Source organism: Gobius niger (genome assembly GCF_951799975.1).
Source record: "Gobius niger genome assembly, chromosome: 16".
Taxonomy (NCBI): domain Eukaryota; kingdom Metazoa; phylum Chordata; class Actinopteri; order Gobiiformes; family Gobiidae; genus Gobius; species Gobius niger.
Window position 1 is genome coordinate 11,119,076 of NC_136867.1, and position 18,591 is coordinate 11,137,666.

General features: G+C 42.8%; 2 protein-coding genes across 2 annotated transcripts in view; both read left to right on the top strand.

The window, feature by feature from the left end:
• Positions 1-18,591, top strand: part of LOC306976416 (formin-like) — a 44,846-nt gene that overhangs the window by 8,668 nt on the left and 17,587 nt on the right. The window contains exons 3-14 of the mRNA XM_079574337.1: positions 885-1,045; positions 4,652-4,772; positions 5,946-6,007; positions 6,724-7,484; positions 9,075-9,216; positions 14,392-14,479; positions 16,843-16,904; positions 17,221-17,309; positions 17,736-17,865; positions 18,052-18,198; positions 18,271-18,330; positions 18,403-18,523. Coding sequence (XP_079430463.1) covers positions 885-1,045; positions 4,652-4,772; positions 5,946-6,007; positions 6,724-7,484; positions 9,075-9,216; positions 14,392-14,479; positions 16,843-16,904; positions 17,221-17,309; positions 17,736-17,865; positions 18,052-18,198; positions 18,271-18,330; positions 18,403-18,523 — 1,944 coding nt within the window. The remainder of the gene's footprint in view (positions 1-884; positions 1,046-4,651; positions 4,773-5,945; positions 6,008-6,723; positions 7,485-9,074; positions 9,217-14,391; positions 14,480-16,842; positions 16,905-17,220; positions 17,310-17,735; positions 17,866-18,051; positions 18,199-18,270; positions 18,331-18,402; positions 18,524-18,591) is intronic.
• Positions 2,988-4,490, top strand: LOC306976288 (uncharacterized protein; the record flags this gene model as incomplete). Its single annotated transcript, XM_079574210.1, has 1 exon — positions 2,988-4,490. One exon carries the CDS (start codon positions 2,988-2,990, stop codon positions 4,488-4,490), a length of 1,503 nt encoding a protein of 500 aa, XP_079430336.1.

Here is an 18,591-nt window from a genome sequence, read left to right on the forward strand (position 1 = left end):
AAGGCCATCCTCTCTAAAATGTTATGTAAAGGAATACAAAGTTAAAGATCTTATTTTATGCAGGCTCTTGATTTGACTTTTCAAGAAACTGGTCGAGAGATGGCAGTATTTTCTAAATAAAACAGAAACACAAAGCAATAAGTGTGTAATCAATTAGTGCGTTGTTATTTTATGCTTTGCTAATTATGAAATAGTCACAAATTAATAACAATACATCAGTAATATATCAAAGTATATCAATGTTTATTCTCTAAATCTTTTAAGCCACCTTCCTTATATACAGTAAGCCTCAGAAAATTGTACGGGTGAATTGAGAAGTGGATTTTTTTGGCAAATTCGGGCCATTCTGCAATCTTTGCAGCTGGTGTGGGTGATCAGAACACTGCTGGCTAAGTGGAGGTAAAAATAGCTCAGCGCCCGCACTCTGTCAGCTGCACAAGGGTCTCACGCTTTCTGGTTGATGCTAAAAGCTTTTAAATGCCACATCCTCCTTCGTCCTTTTCTTGTGGCGTTCCCACACGATCATCCTACCTGACCGATTACTTCTTGCTCCGTCTTTTTTACACTTAAAACCCACACATAACATTTCACATTGTAAATATAATAATGACAAGCATTACATTGCTTTTATTAGTGAGGAAAAACATCTTCAAATCTGGTTAGTGTTTACTGTGAGCAGGCTGATTCATCACTTTGCTGACATCACTGGCTCATGTCCATGGAGATGTTTCTGCTTTAGTTTGACTACAAGTATTAACTATGAGGACCTTTACTAGCTACATGTGAGTGCAGTGTGGCTTTAACGCCTTCTGTTCTTTTTCGTGACGTTCCTTGCACAACGCTAACCGCCGTGTGTCTTGCTTGTCCGTGTTTGTGTTTTGCAGACGATTCCCTCTTGCGACAGGATGACATTTGGATGCTGGATGAGCCTCAGGAGCCAATCAGACGGGTCCCGCGCCCCGATCACCTGGACTTCTTACGTATCACGCCGCCGGAGGATGACATCATTGGGGAAACTCCCTACTATCCCAAGCTGGAATGCACGGTGAGGGCAGCCGAATGTTTTCCAGTCTAAAGTGAAGCCGTTCTTTTGTACTTCTCTAGGATAATAGGGATTTCTCCACTCATGCATATAAGCACCTGATTGAAATTCTCAGAGATGGATTAATGTGTTAGGGATTTGAATCTGGAGACAGGGGTCCTGAGCCAAAACTCTCATTCCAATTCCTCCTCAACCAGAACAGGAAAAGATAATGTAGTAGCTTAAAAGCATGTGCTCCGTCAACATCAAATTAAACAATGTAGTTGCATTTGAAGGTATTTAAAATATTTCTGTTGTAATGCTTTCCAAACCAACCATTCACGGTTAAAATATGTGGTCTGGCACACAGCCCAAAGTGTGTTTTTAGTCTCTGTGGCAGATGAAGTAGATTATATGGGTGTGGTTCTAGGTGTGAGAGCAAAGTGCTTATTGTTTTCAAAAGACACAAAAGGGCTCGCCTGAATCGCTCAGCGTACCTGCGTAAAAGCCAGGTCATAGCCTGTTATAGAACAAGCAAGGTGCTCATTATTGGTATGAAAGTGACTGTCATTTACCATACTCGGTTATAAAATGATTTTATAACTTTGTAGCTATGGTTTGAACACGTCATCCAACATTATTAAAATGACATTGTAATGTCATAGGCCAAAATGTTGACAAAAAATGTATAATTATTGTAGCAAGATTTCTTAAACCTTAAAGTGCACACACATTGGCTCGGTTCAGGCAATGATTAATCCCACTGTGTTGTTACATAATCCAATTGTTAGCCCTCTGTGCGATTGGTAGCCCTTTTATTCACACGCACACAAAAGTCACAGGCCCTTATTTAGCCAAGGAAGTCCTGCTGAAAAATCACATTTTCTTGTTCTGAGGAGGAGTCCTGGCCCCAGAGACATGCAGCTAAAATATAATGGGAAGGGTTTAAAAAAGGCTCTATGTAAATAGTTGACTTTGATTCACTTTGATTTAACATTGATTAAAGAAATAAAAATGCAGATCTCTGAAATATTAAGTATTTGACATACATTTACATGAGTATAAACAGCATACTACTGTAAGAGCCCTTGAGATGTACTAGATAAATGTGTATAGAGATTCATAATGCTAAATTTTGTATGTGTTATTGGCATTTCTTGGTGCTTGATTTCACTTGTTAAAGATACCCGGACCTTTGCTCATGTAGCCTAATTAGCTTCCAGCAGTCGGTTCTTTGTTTGGTTATTCAAGAGCCTTTTTGCTTCCCCACTGGTTGCGATGACCTGTGTTGTTTACAACGGCTGCCATATTGAGGAAGTAATCAGACACCTGTGGCTCATTCTCTCCTCCTCCTTCAGGAAGAGAAGGGAGGGACCGTGGGGAGGAGGAGGAGGCGACCGCAGACTGGGCCAACCAGTGAACACACATTTTTTCCACCTGAGGCTTTTTCTCATAGCACACAAGACTTCCCTGTAACTCCAGCTGAAACATGCTACAGACGAGAAACTTTCACAGCAAGTTTGGATCTACTCTGTGGATCGCTGATTAGCCGGCTAACCCGGCTGTTGGATTCTCACCATGACGGAGCAGTTTGTTCTGATTTTCCCCAGGTGAACTCTGTCTCTCCCAGGCAGATTACAGCAAGATATGAAGCCAGCCTTTGAACAGCTTAACCCTCAACATCATGGGAACTCTCCATTGGCAATGCGCTAGGCTAATATTTGTAAAAACATGACTGTGGTAGGTGCACAACTTGCTACATAACAAGATTGCCTGATAACAATGTCATTCATGGCGCTCATCTAGAAAAGGTAAGAAGAGATTTTCCCCATACAAAGGCCTTTTGTTCCAATAGTGGAATAGGGGCAGCTTGGATGACTTAAAGTGGAGTGAAGGACCTTTTTGTGACATTTGAAGTGACTCTGTACAGACTTTTAAGTTTGGATTACTGCATGGGAGTGTAAACATGGAGAATGATCCGAGCTCTCTCCGTAACGTCTTCAGCAGTTTGTTCAAAGACAGAGCCGCCACATCCAATACAGGCTCCGCTATCCTCACATCTTTTAAGGAGCTCAAGGAGAACGCGCCCGCTCCATCTGAAGGACCCCAAACGGCTCCCACGAGTAACAATGAAGACGAGGCGCCCCGGGAAGATGCGCCTGCCTCTAGTCAGTCACAACAAAAGCCTGTAACCGCAGAAGCAAAGAGCGATGAAGTTTCAACTCAACCAGATCTGGTCCAAGTCACTAGAGTAGAAACATACAGCGACAATGAAGATGAGGAGACGTCGTTTGGCAGCAACGGCGTCCAGACGAAAGAAAGCAAAACACCTGACAAAGCTACTGATGGAGGTTCACCTAAAGCCAGTGCCCCTGTATTCAAAACGCACATGTTCAAAGAAAGATCCCGCATAGAGGCGATTTTATACTCCAGCAAGTCTTTTGGAAAGACTAACTCGACATCGATTCATATTTCCAAAGCTAAAGATGGCGGTAGTCCCAAAGAGAAACCTGAAAGTGTCAATAAAGAGAGTGAAAGTGACAAGAAAAGCAGTAGCAATGTTGTTTTAGGTGACGAGGAGTATGATTGCATTGACTGTTCTACGCCTGACCCAACTATTATAACAACTGGCTCTAGTCCAGCTAAGGAAGTTGAGAAATCCAATGAGCAGCCTAAACCTCGCATTTTGTCACCCAGAACTCTTTCAAATCGATCGCCAATAAAAACAGATTTTCAAAAAGACACTTCCGGCACTGATTCGGCGCTTGTAACCTCACCTGCATTATCCACCCCCAATACATCTCCTTCCAAAAGTGCAAGCAACTCAAACAGCCCTTCCTTTCAAATGCCAGCGCTATTCAGTGGCTTGAGGGTTCTGAAAAAGGGTGCTCAAGGTGAGGACAGGGAAACGGTTTCAGAGATCAAACAGAGTGAAAAGGATGCAGATTTGGCACTGCTCAGCCTGAAGAAGACCGTAAATAAAGCCAAGTTATTTCCTGAACAGAAGCTAACAGCCACCTCAGTTAAAAAGCAAGTTGAACCAAAGCCAGTGTCTGATACTAAAAGCTCAGTAATGGGACAGCTAAGTCATCTACTGAACTTTGATAGCCCCAGTAAAAAGCCAGAGGAGAGCCAAATGGCGGAAAGTGAAGTTAAAGGAGGTGAGGGCTCGGAGAGCAAAGAGCCAGAAAGCAGCACGCCGTCAACAGAAAGGAAGAAGACGACAGACTTGGCTTATGAGACCTTTAAGAATATTTTTGGGCCTAAAACAGTAGTAGCTAAGGACAAGGCCGAAGAAGTGGATCTGGATGCAGTGAAGAAGAAGCTAAAGAATGACAAGGAGAGCTTGAAGATGATCTTTGAGAGGTCTGCCAAATCTCCAGTGAAGGACGTCAGAAGCCCTATAGAAGCTAATGTGGTAACTAATTACTCTTTAAGGCAAATGGAAGTATTGTGGGAGTTTACTTAGGCATAGTGAAGCATGTGTATTGTGTAGTCTTTACTCATTTTACTGACATACATTTTAGCCATCGTGTTATCTACTATAGTCATATCTAACAAAAACACACTGGTCTTTCAATGGTAGCTGTGTTAAATGACCACATGTATTTTAATGTCTCTGTTGCATAGACTGAGCTGACATCTCCTACCGACAGCGAGGACCGAACTCCGGGGCGTCTCCAGGCGGTGTGGCCTCCTCCCAAACCCAAAGATGAAGAGGAGAAGGTTGGGCTCAAATACACAGAGGCAGGTGAGGATGCGCTTACTTTATACTTTACATTAGAGGTCAACCATAATTTATTTAATGGCAATTGCTGATTTTCTTTCATTTATTTATTTTCTATGCCCAGTCAGTTGTCAGTCCAATTTTCTGGTGAAATGAGAAGGAAAATGGTACATGGACTGATTTTTTTAATCATACAAGCCAGATGCTATAAGAGCAGATATCACAGCAACTTAAGTGCATGTGAGTTTACAGTAGAGCACACCCTTCTCTTTCAATGGATTGAAGCAAAAAAGCTTCAAGTGATTGTTTTTTTACTTGCACCAATGCTCTATGGCCGATAAATGATACTTAAAAGTGCTCATATTTATCAGCCGATCTGGCATGTTGGTCTCTTATTTACAGATTTGTTAGAAGATCATTCATTTACGCTAATCGAGTTTGAGTTAGTATAGAACTCTCCACTCTTCAGCGCAGCCTGTCAGCAGTGCATTTTGAGGAAAAAAATATAGCCACTATCAGAGATCTAGCAAATCATTGAGACAGTTAAGGATCAGAGGCAGGGCGTAGGGCATCCCTCAAATCCATTTAAGCTCATTGCGTGGCCTGATGTAGCTGTTTGTCTGGCAGGGATACAGCATGTGTGCTGGTGTTCTTTGGGTATAGTAGTAGGGATGGGAACATTTAATGGAATCAGCTACAGTCTGGGCACAGAGCCATGTGTAGCTGGCTGCGCTCAGAGGCAACAGGTGTAATGTCACCGAAAAAGGTTAAAAGCCCTCATGATTGTACCGCATGATTAGATTACAATTGAAGAGCGTTTTCTTTCAGGTTCTGGATGTTGAGAGACTGTTGACAACATGTTGATTGAACCCTAGTTTTCATTTTTCTTCTTTTCTCTGAATTTAAAATATCTCTTAAGCTTGCATGTCTTGTACACAAATCACAGGAATTTGTGTTGTTTAAGTAGGTTAGGAAATCATCCGAAAACTCAAGTACTGCCATTGTGTGCATCATTATGTCATGTGTAGTATAGCTGCTGTCGAAGGATTCTAGCTGTCTGTGATGTGCTTGTGTTGTTTCAGTGGAGATCAGAACTAGGTGGACCAGTTGATGACGTATCCTTTTATGTTTTTTATTGTTAAGGTGACAATGAAGTAAATATTAACATGTTTCTTATTTTGTCTTGTGTCTCTTTAGAGCACCAAGCTGCCCTTCTGCAGCTCAAGAGGCAGTGCAAGGAAGACTTGGAGAAGATGCATGTAAGTTTTTTAGGTAAATCTGGGTCATAACCCCAAATTAAGTAAATATAATATAATTATCGAGAATGTGTCAGTGAATAGAGCCAAAAAAGTATAGCAGTTTGAGTTTGTGACTGCAGCTGCATGTGTTGGCCTCTAGATGGCAGCTTCTTTCCATGAGTTGATGGACCATATCTGCATTTGCTTTTCGTTTGTGCAAGGGTATTTTAAAACGCTTAAAAAGTGTTTTGTTTTTCTTCTCTTTACATATTAGCGGACATATGTGTTACTTTTTCTCTTTACACATGCTCAAGTAGGTCTACATAAAAGTCTTGCAATAAGAAGGTAGCAGTTCTAATAGATGATGTTCCATATTATTATATTAAAACACATTTAGTAAATAATGATTTCTACGAATGAGAAACATGCAATAAAATATTGCGAAAATAATTTACTTTTGGATTTAACTCCATATACAGTACTCCATACTTTACAGTATGTTTCCCATTAATAAAAACATCCCAGTGAAAACTGGAGCTTGACTCTGAGAGCCAGATTGGCAGCAGTTTAGAGAAGAGTTTAATGAGCACGATGTTAACACAGAGTTTAACAGCATGTATATACTGTTCCCTGGGGGCTGTTGTTATGGTATATGAAGCACATGATGGTGCATTATGAGAAGAATGTTGGCTTAAAAACACAAAAGTACATTTCTGTGTGGTTGTTTGTATTTGCAGTCAGACTTTGAACTGAAGATCTTCCAGTTGCGAGGTGAAAATGCAGTGTCCATATCCCATCTGGAGGGGCTCATCAACCAATTGCAGAGTGACAAGCCGTACCTCGCTGGTCAGGTGCGCTGTGCTGTGCGGCACGTCGGTGTGTCTACTGCGGACGACTCAATACTCAAGACCTGTCGCACCGTGAGCATCCAGACAGACCGGGACAGCTTCATCAAGAGCCCGGATGGAGAGGGCGGGACTATTGTTCTGAGCCCTAATCAGAACACACCAAAGAGACTGAACATGGACTCCATTGGCCTCGGTCTGAGTGTAAAGGATGACAAAGGCCCAGCACCTCCACCACCCCCTCCCCTTCCAACTTTCTCAATACCTCCGCCGCCACCTCTGCCTGGAGGTATGGGTGCACCTCCACCCCCACCCCCCCCTCCTCCTCCTCCCCCTCTTCCCTTTGGTCAGCCTGGTGCTGTTCCGCCTCCACCACCTCTTCCGCCAGGTCCACCTGGTTCCATCCCACCACCACCACCACCTCCTCCTCCACCAGGTCCTCCTGGTGCAATCCCACCTCCTCCTCCTCCTCCCCCTCCTGGGGTTGGCCCACCACCTCCTCCTCCACCTCCAGGTGGAGGCCCCCCTCCTCCTCCACCATCCATGGGTGGCTTCTTCCAGAAATCGCAACAAGCCCCAAGGAAGCCTGCTGTTGAGCCGGCATGTCCCATGAAGCCACTATACTGGAGCAGGATTCAGATACAAGATAAAAAGTAAGTCAGCTTGTGCCCTTCAAATGTTTACGAAAGTATTGATCACTTCTGTATATTGTGCTGATTGTGATATGTGTTTTCATTTTGTGCTGGTTTGTTGCGTTTCCTGGCTGTATACCATTGGTCCTGATTGGCTAACAGGCTCATTCAGGCCTGGGACACACACGTGTGAGATTACAGCCGGCTTCAAAAAATAGGATTGATGCTCTTTTGCTAAATCTGTTGAATGTGTTATGTACAGTTATAGTGGCCTCTTCCAATGCACCTCAGTGGAAGCTAAGTAAAAAGTCATGCCAAACAAAGCATGGGGTGTGTCTCAGCCAGGCCTGAGGCAAAGAAGTCCAGGTTCAACCTGATTAGACTTTTTATTATCAGTGTATGACCACTAGAGGTCTCTGTCTGGTTATTTTGTAATTGATGACTAGAGTCTGGGAGACTAGAAATTTGATGAGTTCTATGTTTTATGTTGTAAATTGTAAGTTTAACATACACTAGAAGATTTTTCCCTGGAGTATGACAGATGTACTTGTTGTCCCACACTCTCTCATTTAAAGGCTCTTATGAGATACTGTAATTGTAAGTGGATTATCCGGCCCATTTACAGTGGTTGTGGTCTTTGCCTCTTAGTGCCAGACTTACAGCTTTATGGCCTTGTATTCTCATGGATGGATTAGTGGGCAAGGTTGGGTTGTGGTTCAAGCGCACATAGACTGAGGGCCTGACTGAATGACTGCAGCGCTTTCACGTCAGCTATAAATTTCAGTGTAGAAGAACAGGTTAAGGGGCATTAAATGGGTCAGATGTTGAAGCTGAGCCGGATCAGCTGTGTCATTTGCGTTAATGGTGTGAGGTTTGGCTGTCTAAAGGGGAATTGATAAACGCGCCTAAAATGATTCCAGGTGTTTAAACTTGAGCTGGAACTCTACTTACTATTGGCACAGTACAGCAGCAGAGTTTATGGAGGAAAGCTGCAGAAAGTTGACGGCAGGATTCAGCTTCAATTCCAGTCAGGCTGAAGTTAGAAATTACATGGCGCAATAGTTATTTTGTCCAAGGTTTTCCCTGAAAAGTCATTTAGTGTTCCATTTTATTGAGTGTTTTAGGCAAGCGGTAGAGAATCGTCTGACATAAAATGATGCTCTCAAAGTCTTCTCGGTTTACTTCCTTTGCCAAGGAGGTTATATTTTTAATGACTGTTGGTTTCAACTGTAATAATATACTCTGAATGCTGCTATTTCTGGACCGGTTCCCTTTGGCTAATACATAACTCAATATTTGGTGAACTAGCACATGTCTTGTGTTGTGCTGTACTGTAGCAATGATTCCAAATTTAATTAAAATCGCAATCACCACTTTGATCAATCTCCATTGTCTCAGAGTTACAGCACCTGTTTAGAGTAAACGTATTATTTTGTGTGTGTGTATAAAATGGTGCTGGACTGGAAAGCATTTATTTATTTGTTTGAGGTCTATTTTGTCTTTGTCCACGGACCATATTAGTTAATGCAATATTTATTTGTTTATATTATGACTAATAACTTGAAAAGATATCAATATGAAAAAGAAAAATCTTCTTTCTTTTGTTTCCAGCAACAACACCTTATGGGGTTCCCTGGAGGAGCCTGATATTGTTAACGCCAAAGAATTTGAGGACCTTTTTTCCAAAGCCACTTTACAAGCGAAGAAGAAGCCACTGGCTGACACCTTTGAGAAGAAAGCAAAGACAAAGAAGGTATAGTGATAAAAATGACATATTCAACACTGCATTTGTTTATATTTATCATTAGAAACTTACTATCTGCCACTGAGTTAATATGAAAATGTTGCTTAATGCAAGAGATACATGTATGCCCTTCTGTACACATGGCTTTGTCTGGCTAATCCTAATGTGAATCTTTAGTTTGTAAATAAACTGCTGTGCTTTGGCTAGTTTATAAAGATTTTACGCCTGTTCAGGCAGTACAAAACACTCTGATAACATTGATTGATCCTCATCCAGCTTTTCCCCCATGGTCCCTGGTTTTCTTCTCTGTGCCAACACAAGATCAATCTGAATTTTCCCTTACGGTTTATTTTCTGCTTTTGGACAACCCAGCACTAGAATGATGTTGTCTTTCCATTTGTGCTAGCATTTAAGTTAATAGGTAAAGCAAATATTGTTAAGGAAATTTGGAGAAAGAAAAACACCACTTGTGCCAGATTGATCTACCATCCCCTTACCCAGCAAAGACCTGATGCTGCAACTCTGCACTTGAGCCAGCCCTGTCAGCATTCTGGCTGCCTTGTGGTCTTCAGCGAGGCGTCTAAGCCGTTAAAAAGTGGCCACTGCCCCAGACTGTCCCCTCTGAATCTATACACATCTGATCAATCTGTGAAGGCTCCAACTGCAGTCCAGAGGGCCAGAGTGGGTCCAGCCCGAGACCTGTCCGATACGTCTGGTCACTCTGAAGCGGCAAAGTCTCCAACATTTGATCCAAGTCAGACAGCCACATCCAGACACTGATCCTGCTAACTCTCTCCTTTTAGAGCTTATGTCAGCCCCCTGGATGGACCGACCAAGCTCACGGAAACAGTCCTAAAACCGTTTTGTATCAGTCAACAAAAGCAGGGTTACTATGGTCACCAGTAACTGTAGGCATTCGTTTATGAAGAAGATTCACATTTTTTTGGAATAAAGAGGTCAATAATCTTCCAGCTTTGTCCCATTGGCAGAAAAGGTCTGTGAACTAAAATGAGCTAGTTTATTTAATCAGTTGTTATATCCTTGAAGTATTCTCTTGAGTAGAAAACAATCACAATCGCAAATTGGTTTCTGAGAAGTACAGCTCTTGGATGAATGGAAACACTAAGAGGAAATAAGAGGGGTAAATGGAAAGAATCACATGTGGTTAGTTAACACACACACGATTACTTTGAAAATGCGAAAAATGCTGTAGGTATTAATTCTCAAAGACTAAAATTGTTATTTCTGCGGTACAAAGTAACTTGTTTATCTTTAATAAATCCTTTTCGTAGTCCCTCTGGTGGTAATACAGTGTTAATGGGATGATGGGGGGCTTTCACCTCCCCCCTGTGTCTATGGCTAGAACACCACACTTTCAACTTTCCCTGCTCCCACCCGGAGATCCAATACACACTAATGTAATCACGACGAAGAAGCTAGCAGGCTAACGGGCAAAGCTAACTGTGCAGTATTTACAGCCAAGTTTGAGTTACAAAAATTATCTCCGTTGTGTAATTGGGTTGTGGCACAATGTACAACATCCCTCTCTCCCTTTGTCTTATCTCAGCGTAGTATTTACTCTTACACACAATTAAAGCAGTACTAGGTAACTCTTCCCCCTAGAGGCCATAAGCGCAACTGCAGGTGTAGTAGCAAGTTACGATTTTTAACGTATTAATTGTCTTGGAGAGTAAATACTACGCTGACAGGAAAGGCGAAGGGAGAGAGGGTTACTGCGCATCCAATTATACAATGGAAATATTTTTTTTCACTCAAACTTGGCTGTAAATACTGTTTAAAGTGACGTTAGCCCGCAGTTAGCTTTGCCCGTTAGCATTTTAGCTTCTTCGTGATTTCATTAGTGTGTATTGCTTTCTCTGCACCGGGGGCAGTCAAGTTGCAAACATGGTTTTCTGTCCAGAGACACCAGGGGGAGATGAAAGACCCTCCAATCATCCCATAAACACTTGTATTACCCCCACAGGGACTACGGAGAGGATTTATTAAGGTAAACACGTTACTTAGTACTGCTTTAATGTTTAAAAAAAACACACAACATGATACCTGCAGTGGCGCTTATGGCCTCTAGGGGCATGAGTGACTTATTAGTTCTGCTTTAATTAATGATTTTTCCAGAATTACAGCTCCAGGCTAATTGTTTTTTGCATTAGTGCTACTTCCAGGTTTACAATCGCTCATGATGCGCTGCAGACTGTCTGCGAACACAATGTCTGGCAAAGGGAAAACATTTTGTCCCTTTGCAGCGCAGTAGAGTCTTAATAATTACAGAAAAAACTCCAGTAAAACCACATGCTAATCATAGTCATTTAGAGTACAGTAAACCCAAAGTATTGTTTTGGTGTCAGACCATAACACTTAGTAGTAATTTGAGTTTTATAGAGTCGGTAGAACATAAAAACGTCTGTACTGTACCTGGAGCGGTCCTGCAGGGGTCACTCACGTGGACAGCCCGGGCCTTTGAAATGATGATGAGCCTGTGTCTTAACACTCATGTTTGTCCGGCTGCGATGACAGCACGTCCTCACAACCATTATGCACTTGCCGTGAAAGTGTTGCCAGATCAAGCTAAGCCCAGGCCCTCGGGGCTCTAGACGAGATGAGATGCGTGGAGGAGGAATGTGCGTGTGTACATTATGCATATGAGCCACTTCCCCAACATTTTTCTCCCTCAACAACTCCAGAAATTTGCGAATTCGAAAACCCGTTGATGCCTACACGCGTGCGTTAATCTTTCTCATGTGTGCCATAGAGAAATCAAAGCTGTTGTTTACGCTCGTGCCCGTCTCTCGCCGCGAGAATTAGCATATCAAAGCCGAGGAGATGACATTGAGGAAAGCTCTCCTGTCCGAGCAGACCAGAGCAGACTTGACCTGAGCTATAATTGCAGTCATGTGGCCACAAGGCGCAACATCTAAACCAGGCACCTATCAGCAGCAGCAACGCACTGTAAGCTTGAAAATGACTCTTTACCTTGAGTAGAAGTCCTTGTGCTCCTTTGTTTTTGTAATAAATGAGTGAATCTTTGCTAACACCATCATAATTGTCTCAAAACAACCCAAATAATTCGTTCATCTCATGAAACCAGTTCATCTTATCAAACCTGACATACTTTGACCTTGAATATCTTTTTCTATTACGTGCTATGTGGATTGAAATAGGATAGAAAATACAGAGGTAGCACAGACATCCTTCAGACAGAAAATAGTAGAACCTATAAAAGAATAAAAGAAGTATTCCACACCATGTAGCTGGCCTAAGTAAAGTCTAAATCTTTTTAATAGTTGCCATGGCTTGCTGTTTTATGTTTTGAACCTTTGAGCATGGAAGTATTGAAATGATTGTTCCCACATTTGGAAAAGAATCTCTCTGCAGGTGTGCTACTTTATTTCCAAATGCCATGACAAAAACCACTGTATCCACGCATTGACCCATAAACTACATTATTTCATAGGCAAACCTGTATCATTGAAAACAGATTGAGAGAAGCATGAGGCGCACGAGTGGGCGTCGGATATTAGCCACTTGCTCAGGTTGTTATTGTTTAATTGTAACATCTGCCGGCTTAATTCGCGCACATTTCCAGACGGACACTCAGCGCTCTTGTGTAAACTCCGGCCCTTGACGCTGCGTGGTCGCCCGTCTATGTAACATCCTCCACCTGCTGCTCCCGCCATCCGACACCTCCTAGTTTATCTTCATCACCGTATTTATTTGTACAGAGTGCTCTCTTGACTCCTCTTTCTGTTTTGAAATGTTGATCCAAGAGCTTTTGACTGTGGAGTGTTCTGACGTCGTCCGCTAGAGGGATGTCCGCGCAGTTCCTCTGTCATTGTAGAAAGCAAACGGCAACAAAAAGAAGTCATCTGGGCTACGTATTTTACTCCAGCTTAGGACAATAGACCACTTATGACCGTGGATTGGGTAAAACAGGATTTCACAGAATTTTCAGACCTTGACGCCCCAAAATAACCCTCCCAGAGTAACATTATTGCCGCTTGTAACAATTTAAAGAGGAAAACCTTTCAAAATATGGTTCATCTGATTTGATTTTGGAATTTATTGTCTTGAAGCATCTCCAATGAGGATTGACAAAGCCTCTTGGATGAAATTACGAAACCTTTATAACTTCTACAATCTTTGAAACCTTTCATTGCTTTCCACTAGAGGGCGCTGTTTTGCCTCGACCTGTCACCACTTCGCCCTCACATCAGTTGTCTTTTCTCATTAACCTAACCGTTGAGGCTAATTGGCGGCTTCTGCAAACCACAACGACTCGGGTATAGGGTTCCTGGGCCGCTTTTAGTGTGGCCCGTCCAAAGCGGTTAATTAGAGGTGTTGGGAAAAGGCCTGGCCGTGGAGTTGCCCAGTGTGGGAGATCCCTAGTGATCCAGGTAATAGAGGCTGGAAGCAGCATGGCACCCACTAACACTCCTTGTAATGCAATACCTACTTCTAAAGGCCGGCTCTTTCGGACAGCCCAGTAGCCGACAAACGCCATAATAGCTAATGAAGAAGCCTGACACATTAACTTTTAGAGCAGGGCTTTACCTTGCCAAAACCCTCTCTGTCTTTATGGCTAATTCGGTCATAAGTAATTGTGTCCATGTGTAGGCACAAATAAAAATCCTGTGAATTTATAGTTTGTTCTAAAAAGGCCCTTGCTCTTCTAGACTGTCCTTTTATGGTGCCACTTCTGCCTTTGTACTTTCACTGCCACCTGATATTTTTTCGTAATATGTCGCATGTGTCCGTGGGGAAATGATTGTTTTATTTTCTCAGTGATGGGAAAAGTTGAGCAAGATTGTCCAGTCGTTTAGTGGGAGTGAGACAAAGAAAATACGCTGTCAGATTCAGGGAAAAAACAAGTGCATGATAGAAACAAGGGCTGAACCACTTTGTTGCAATTTGTTTTGCAATGAGATTCTTTCACAGTGTGCATTTTCAATTTGCTTGATTGTGATCATTTGAATCGTGGGTTTGATTGGACATAAAGCTTGAATAGATCTTGCATTATGTTAAATATTAATGGTCATTGTATAATAAATGCTCTTTGTTTTTTTCTAAATGTTGATATGGTTCCCTTGGAAAATAACATTGTAAGTGACCAGACGTCACTGAATCAAACTTTCCATCACTTATCTTTATCGTGTGTATTTCTCTCAGATTGTGAAGTTGCTGGATGGGAAGCGCTCTCAGGCTGTTGGCATCCTCATCTCCAGTCTGCATCTGGACATGAAAGACATTCAACAAGGTAACAATGTCCTTTTAATTATATTTACCGGAAAGGGGAGATGCACATGCAGATCATGATGTATCTTCTGGAGCGCAGAGAATATTTAGATTCCACAGTAATAGACTCAATTTACAGCAGCGTGCAACAGTAAATCGGAGACGACTCGTGATGAAATGCAGATGAAGATATTTATAGAGGCGAGATAAAACAGCAGAATATTCTCCTACTTTTTTGGACTATTTTTGGGCAGCTCATTTAAAGCTATTGCCAGTTGTCGGCTTAATATTGTGGTTCAACTGGATGGATTTTTTAATATAGTGAGCAGAAAGGTAAGAGAGAAGCAGTTCAAATGCACGTGCACATTAATCAGATCAAATGAGAAGATACAAAATTAAGTCTCTACTCTACTATTACTGCAGTGTTCAGAGATCATTTGCAGCACATGACGCGCACTAGTGATAATAGCTGTGTTATTTTACTAAAGATAGATTGGACTGCTGTCGTCCCAGGACTTTGTGCATGCCGCCTGTTAGTCTGAGCGTGCGGCCAGTGGATCTGTTTATTGTAGCCAGTGACGGTTTCCACAAGCCTAATAGGACTGACACCCCGCTAATGACCTGAGCATGTAAGCAAGCCGCCTTCTACAACGCACTAACTACGTAAAATCCTATAAAATACTCTCCCAACGCAGGCACTCTATTTTTATCCACTTTCTGTCGCTGGATTCAGTTTGGAGAAGTGGTTTCCTAGAAAGGCTCCCACACAGCATGAGCCCTCCATATTGTGTCTTAATAGGAAGTGTAAATCTTAATGACAAAGGACAGCATCTTAATAAGTACTTCTAAGGGTCCCTGTCCAACTCGGATACTTTTTGTTGCCAAATTAAAAGGACATGGGACGTGTAATGTAATTAGGGCTACAGTGAGGAGGAAGGTGGCACTCGGACAGGGTTCACTTTTTGTGGCGGAGGGTGGGGGGTGCCTGAAGGGCCACCATGGTTCAAGGGCAGAGAAAGGCCCAGCCACACACAAACACGTGTTGCAGTCTGCGGAGTGGAGGGAGAGCGGCGAGAGACTTTGATCTGTGGCCGTGGAGCGAGATCCGTCTCCCCCTTGGATCCAGCGCTCTTATGCAGCTCAGGCCCAACACCCCTCTCCTCCCGATATGTGTGTGCATGTGTGATTGACGGCTGCACGGCTCAGGGAGCGCATTATCCACTCTAACAAGATGTAGGAAATGGACCTCCAGCGTGATCCTGTGATCCAGACATTGACAGGTTTGCAGAGGGAGCCAGAATGCACAGAGATTGGCTTGTTAGCATTGTGGCCTTTGAGAGTGAACTTCTACATGAAAACTCATGAAAGGGCTTATCTGTTGTACTTAAAGGAGACATATTCTGCAGATAATGTTTTTCTCAAGCTTTTACTTTTGCTATGACATTCCGTCGCCCAAAAAAAACCTATTCTGTTTCACTCACTTTGTTTCACTGTTCACGTTTTGTTTTGTTCTTCTTGTATTTGATTGGAAAGAGAACAAGCTATTGTCTCCAAAATTTTTACAGCCCAAAATTCATCACCAGATTTGTTCTGCACTGGATGCATTTCCTTCCATGCCGTCAACCGTTTCATAACATGTAATTCCCACCACTATCTGCAGAGTCATTTTAAGCCACAATTATGCGTGATACTATGTCCACTTTAAGTTGTGCTTTGTCATCTATCAAATTAACCACTGTACATCAGAGACAGCTCACAACTCGTCAGCTCAGAGAGAGCTGCACACATTTGTCTAGTCCTGATGTGACACCAACCAGACGTCTGTCAGGTGATCTGGGACCAAGGGCTGGAGCCATCCCCTTCTCACCTCCTTTTCTCCCCCGTCCACTCCTTCCCATACACACCACTGTCCCAAACAGAGCCATAAACCTGTGACACCTCGCAGACACAGAAGCTCCCGACTTTCCCCTCTGCCCTTTCACTTTTATCACCGTGGAGCCCAGAGTAATTAAAACTCAGTAAATAACATGTACAACAATCTTGTCCAGCATTTTAGCTATTTAATGCATTTGCCTTTTTAAAGTAAAACCATAAACGTCAAGTTGTTCCCAAAGCGTTTTAGGCTTATGTGCTTTTCCAGGGGATAATTCACAGTTGAGATGTATGTTAGCTATACATTTGTAAGAGTATATAGAAGGACTCTGCTACAAGTTCCCATTTTCATTCTACCGCAGTAAGTGAAGTTGCAGAGCTGAAGTGCGTTTACATCTCCAGATTGTGTTTGTGGGACTGGCAGCAGTTAAAAGGCCCAGTGCTTTGGCTGAGATCTGCTTCATTTATATGAGCAGAGCATGCTGTTAATGAAGTCCTGTGCTGTTGTTCCAGCTCTTCTGAATGTGGACAACACTCTGGTCGACCTGGAGACCATCGAGGCCTTGTATGAAAATGTAAGTCACCTGTGCACTAATTCAGTTATGGGCTTTGTTTATAGTAATAACAACACACAATTCTGTACATGGCTATATAATGGGGAAAGCAGGAAAATCTAATTTGGTGTGCAAAGCTGCATGTTGTGGTTGGGCCTTATTTATCAGCCCTTATAATGACTGTTACCACTGAAGAATGTCAGCCTCTTCTTGTTCAGACAGACGCCATTATAAGATCAAGAATGAATTTGGACGTCAGAGTCCTGTTGTAGCAGATTATAGTTCTGTTCATTATCTTGTAAGGATGTATAACGTATGTTTGTGCTGTGTTCTTCAGAGGGCTACCAGTGATGAGATGGTGACCATAAAGAAGCATATTGAGAGCTCCAAAGGCGATGAGACCAAAGTGCTGGACAAACCTGAACAGTAAAGTTATTTTATTTCTTTATAATGGGAAGATTTAAATTGTGTCCATCCCTTAATAAGGCTCAGAGCACATGGCCTTGCTTCGTGTTTAAGTAGAGCTGTCACTGGGTCAGCCTGAGTCATCCTGACTGCTGCTCCATCAGCGGGGGCTAATCACAGGATGTCCCTCTGACACCCCTCTGTTTACACTCGTCATCCCACATCAGGCCGGAGCGGACTTTGATCAGCACCCCCTTCGCCGCTCGACACCTTTCCCTCCAGTCGACCTTGGAGTCCTTTTCAGACGCAGCCAAGCAGCACTCCTCATGACCGCCGCCACACTGACTCAGCCGAGCAGCGTGGGGAAAAGCAAAAAATAGTTCTTCCTGTTGGACACTTTGTTTAATTTTGTCATAACACATCACACCCCCCCTGTCCCTCTTCCAGGTTCCTCTTTGAGCTCTCCCAGATTCCAGACTTCACAGGCCGCGCTAACTGCATCATCTTCCAGGCCACTTTCCTGGATACCATCGCTTCCGTCCAACGCAAAGTGGAGGCGGTCTCCAGTGTCTGTAAAGTAAGAACAAACCAGTGTCATCATAATACTGTCCGTCAAAGGGGTATTACAGATCCAGGGTCATTCCATTCTCTATGTTTAGAGGAAAATACTAAAACAATTTGAATATGTTGAAATGTTAAAAACAATTGTCAGTTTGCATTGTCTCGATGAGGGGTGTTTGATTAAATAGCCTTTGTCTGACAGGAGCTGCTCGAGTGCCCCAGTTTGCGGGATATCCTGGGTCTCGTTTTAGCATTTGGGAACTATATGAACGGAGGCAACAGGACGAGAGGTCAGGCCGATGGGTTTGGACTGGAGATCCTCCCTAAACTCAAAGATGTCAAAAGCAGGGTAACTACATTTAGATTTTGATATAAATATACTTTTATCCAATTATCAGTAAAATATTGTCTTTTTCTGTAGGACAATCGACTGAACCTTGTAGATTATGTGGTTTTGTACTACCTTCGTAACTTTGACGAGGTAAAATGACGCATCTATTTATAAATGGTATCTTTCTCCTGCTAATTCTCACCACCCCTGGGCTGTTTGCAGCACGCGGGCACAGACAAGAGCGTGTTCCCTCTCCCGGAGCCTCAGGAGTTCTTCCAGGCCGCACAGGTGAACTTTGATGATCTCACCAAGGATGTCAAGAAGCTCAAAAAGGATCTGACAGGTGAGAAGGTGGTTGCACCAATGTAGCAGGTCTGACTTTCTAAGCCTGAGCACACCAGTTTTTGGTGG